The sequence below is a fragment of the Solanum verrucosum genome, unplaced genomic scaffold, assembly GCF_900185275.1.
Source record: "Solanum verrucosum unplaced genomic scaffold, falcon-dt-bn FXZP01000242.1, whole genome shotgun sequence".
Lineage (NCBI taxonomy): Eukaryota > Viridiplantae > Streptophyta > Magnoliopsida > Solanales > Solanaceae > Solanum > Solanum verrucosum.
In genome coordinates, this window is record NW_026020168.1 from 239,021 (window position 1) to 242,869 (window position 3,849).

Genomic DNA, 3,849 nt, shown 5'->3' on the forward strand with positions numbered 1-3,849 from the left:
AACATAGTTTGAGTGGGAGATAAGCTATCTTCAATATCTTTCTCTAAAGCAAATAAAAATAATTATTTCGTTGTCGTTGGACCTAAGTAGAAAAATTGTAATCATTAATAATGATCCACCAAATTAGGCATCATATTAAACTATACAAAATAAAACAATTTAGGGAGAAATATTGAGATGGTTATTATAACTAAATGTAGGGAGTCTTAACCATAGAATTGCTACAACATATGCCAACCTACAACTCACAACTAGATTCAACCAATTCCTCAAGATCTATCTTCATTTTGTTCTACAATTATTTTCTAAATATTCATAATTTTATACATGTAAACTAGGAATCTTGTGATTGCTTAAAGAATGGTCAAGTGCAGAGCCACATTTACATCCAAGGTAGACGTCGTCTCTTTTCCAAAATCTTTGTTATTTTATTCTTCTAATCTGAATTCAACCATGCAATTTCAAGTTTCAGGGATCAAATTTAACAAGCAAAAAAATTCCAAGACGTCGTCTGTTATACACTTGTGTAGCTTCAGTCTTTGCTATAATCCACATTGCCTGCAGAAAAACAGAGGATTTTAATGGACCTATTGGATCAATAATAAAGAAAATATGGATAGGGATGAGTTATATAATGCCAATTTTATACACAATGCAGTTTCAATGGCTATCAATCCTCTCTTTTATAGACAAATGTATACTTAGTTCAGAAATTGTGATAGAAAAGTTGTTTCCGCCATCGTCTAGATTGTTTGATAAGATTGATAAGCTAGCTTATGTAGTAGAAAATCTACCAGAAAAATTTGATGATATGATGGAAAAGTTGCCTATGATTATTCATCAGGTGCCATTTCTTGATTGGGCACTCGTTCATCTTATAGCTTGGTTGAATTTCTGGATTTCATGTTTGACTCGTTGGGGATCCAAGAATGCTAGGGAGAAAGAGAAAAGGATCGATGTCAATCAAGAATCAACAATAAAAGACGTTACACTTAACTCTGATGCTTCAAAAGATCAAATCATGTTGTCAAATGAAAAATCAGAAATTGAAGAAGCAATAAGCCCGGCATCATCATCAACGTGTGATCCATTTGAGGACACGGTTTCATCTCCAATATATGGTTCTCCAATTGGAATCGGAACGAGTAATAAAGACAATCATTTTGGCAAGTGTAGCTACAAGGATATGCTTGAGAAAAGGACTGAAGAAATGAAAGAGGAGAAAGGGAGAATAGTTTAGTCAAGAAAAAGATAGAAGATCCAAATTTTCATCTTTCTCAAACAATGCTAAGTTGGTACATGCATGAATATACATTATATTGTAGAGATAATCTTATTTCAAATTCTATAGCATAGACCTGTATAATCAAGATCAAATTTAATGTAAGCCAAATCAATTTTGAAGTATGTAGAACATGAATAAACAATATAGTTGTCTAACTAGTTCACTTGGATAGTCAAGATAGTTAAAAGAGGTTGGAAAAATAATTCTATTATCTCAGAAAAGAAGTATTCATAATCATTCTATTAAATCTGTCTTAATATCTTCGTTATTATCGTAAAAATCAATATTATAGTTGGTGAACAATATAGTTGTTGCAACATCTCTTTTCTTTCTAAATAAATTGTCTTCAATGTATTTTATAGCATTTATCATTAAGATGTTAGCAACTTCTATTAGTTGGCTATATATTGTTCATGTGTTCTTGTGAATGGGGAGATAGTGGAAAGAACAATGCGAATTTCTTCATTTTCTTTTCAATATTCTGTTGTGTTGGGTTATTTTACATTTCTTTTATGGCTTTACAAATACATTTTAAAACAGTCTTTTGAAATAAACCATTTAGCTAACATAATCTATTGAACCTTTATTAGTTTATTGCTCCTACTTTTATATTAGAAGTGTTTGTTGAATCCCGAGGATACATCTATACCAGGTGAAATATTCTTAAGGATAGTGTCTAGCACGCCTCAAAATTTGATGAATTCCATACAAGTGTTTGTGAAAAATATATTTTCCATAAAATTTACAACAATCTTAAAGATAGTTTCACTATGTTTCTATGGAAGATACTGAAAATTCCATTTCGAAAAAATAAATTAATAATTTAGTGTGCTAAGGGGGAAAAAGGAATTAAGAGTGTTTGGTATGAAGATGTTTGGTTGCCTTAAGGGTGTGTTTGGTAGGAAGGAAAATGTTTTCCATGGAAAATGTTTTCTTGGAAAACAAGTGGATTTCTAACTTATTTTATCATGTTTGGTTGGTGAGTAGAAAATATTTTTTAATTAATGATTTGTTGATGAATGAAAAATATTTTTTTAGAAACTTTTATTTTTTGCTTGAGACCAAAAATGCTCTTTAGGAAAATAATTTCTGATCCGATAATTGATCTAGACCCCGACCCCGACACCCAAACTAGGACAAGATCCCGATGACCGTTCTAAAATCCAACCTTGAGATCTGACCCAAGACCTAACCCAAACTTTCTACCCAGAACCTGACCTAGGAAAAAAAATTCAAAAATATTGACGGGGTCGCTGGGGTGGCGTCTCAGGATGGGGTAGGGATTGGGGGGGGGGGGGTCGGGGGTATGGGTAGGGATGGCGTAAAAAATGATTTTATTTTAAAATTTTAAAATTTTCCCAAATTTTTTCTTTTCTTAAAAAGAAATTTTCACGGGATGTTTGGAAAGGGGGAGGTGTAAAGGTGGGGGTGGCGGGGGAGGGTGGGTAGGGATAGGGGTGGCATAAAAATGAAAAAAATTTAAATATGAAATATTTTCTAAAATTGTTTTTAAAAATATGACGGGGATGGACTGGGTGGGGGAGTGTGGCGGCTGAGGGGTGGGGGTGGCATAAAAATGAATTTTTTGAAATTTGAAATACTTTTCAAACACATTTTTTTATAAAAAAAAATTGACGAGGTTGGCCTGGGTAGGGGTGGCGAGATGGGGGAGGGGGGAGGGGGGAAGGGGTAGGGGTGAGGTGGTGTAAAAAAAATTAAATTAGAAATACTTTCCAAAAATATATTTTTGAAAAAAAAAATTGATGGGGGTGGTGGGGGATGGGGTGTCCTTGTTTGGGGGAGTGTCGGAGGGAATGGCGTAAAAGATAAAAATAAAATAGAAATATTTTTCAAAAAAAAAATTTGGGTGGTTGGGGTGGGTGATGTAAAAAAATCTTGAAATTTGAAACATTTTTTAAAAATAAATTTTTAATTTTTTTTATCTTGTTGTTTGATGGGGGGGGCGGGGTAAAAATATATTTGAAATAAATTTTAATTTTTTTTTTTTGAATGGGAGGGTTGCCTACGGGGTATGGGTAGGGTAAGAAAAAAAATTAAAAGATAAAGTAGAGTTTTGGAAAATGTTTTCCTTAATTATGGAAGTTAAGTCATTTTCCTTAAATTTGAGGAAAATGAATTGATTTGAAAAACATTTTCCAAACATTTTAAGCCAACCAAACAATGAAAAATTGGAAAACATTTTCTAGCAAACAAAACACACCCTAAATTTTTGGAAAATGTCTTCCAAATCAATTCATTTTCCTCAAATTTAAGGAAAATGATTTTCCTTCAAAAGTGAAGGAAAACGTTTTCCATAACTCTACTTCATACTTAAATATTTTTTTTCTTACCCTACCCCTGTACGTTGCGACTATCCCCATGCAATAAAAAAATTTAAAATTTTTAAATTTTCTTATTTTTAAAACTTCAAGTATATTTTTACCCCTACCCCTAAACCACCCCGGCCACCCCCACCAAGGCCACTCCCCGACAACCCCACCCATCCCACTCCGTCAAAAAAAATTCAAAAAATAAAATTATTTTTGGAAAATATTTCAAATTTT

General features: G+C 32.7%; 1 protein-coding gene across 2 annotated transcripts; it reads left to right on the top strand.

Moving 5' to 3' along the window:
- Positions 1 to 347: 347 nt before the first annotated feature.
- On the top strand, positions 348 to 1,240 carry LOC125828759 (uncharacterized). 2 transcript variants are annotated; one of them, XM_049508088.1, is made up of 2 exons: positions 348 to 393; positions 467 to 1,240. In XM_049508088.1, the coding sequence occupies exons 1-2, from the start codon at positions 361 to 363 to the stop codon at positions 1,238 to 1,240; spliced, it is 807 nt and encodes a 268-aa protein (XP_049364045.1). In that variant the 5' UTR covers positions 348 to 360. The 2 variants fall into 2 exon arrangements, with proteins under 2 accessions (XP_049364045.1, XP_049364046.1); XM_049508089.1 differs by having other exon boundaries at positions 473 to 1,240.
- The last annotated feature ends 2,609 nt before the right edge of the window (positions 1,241 to 3,849 follow it).

Coding starts and splice junctions, on each gene's coding strand:
- LOC125828759 (XM_049508088.1), top strand. CDS start 361: ATGGTCAAGTGCAGAGCCACATTTACATCCAAG. Junction 394..466: donor GAGCCACATTTACATCCAAG/GTAGACGTCGTC, acceptor TGCAATTTCAAG/TTTCAGGGATCAAATTTAAC.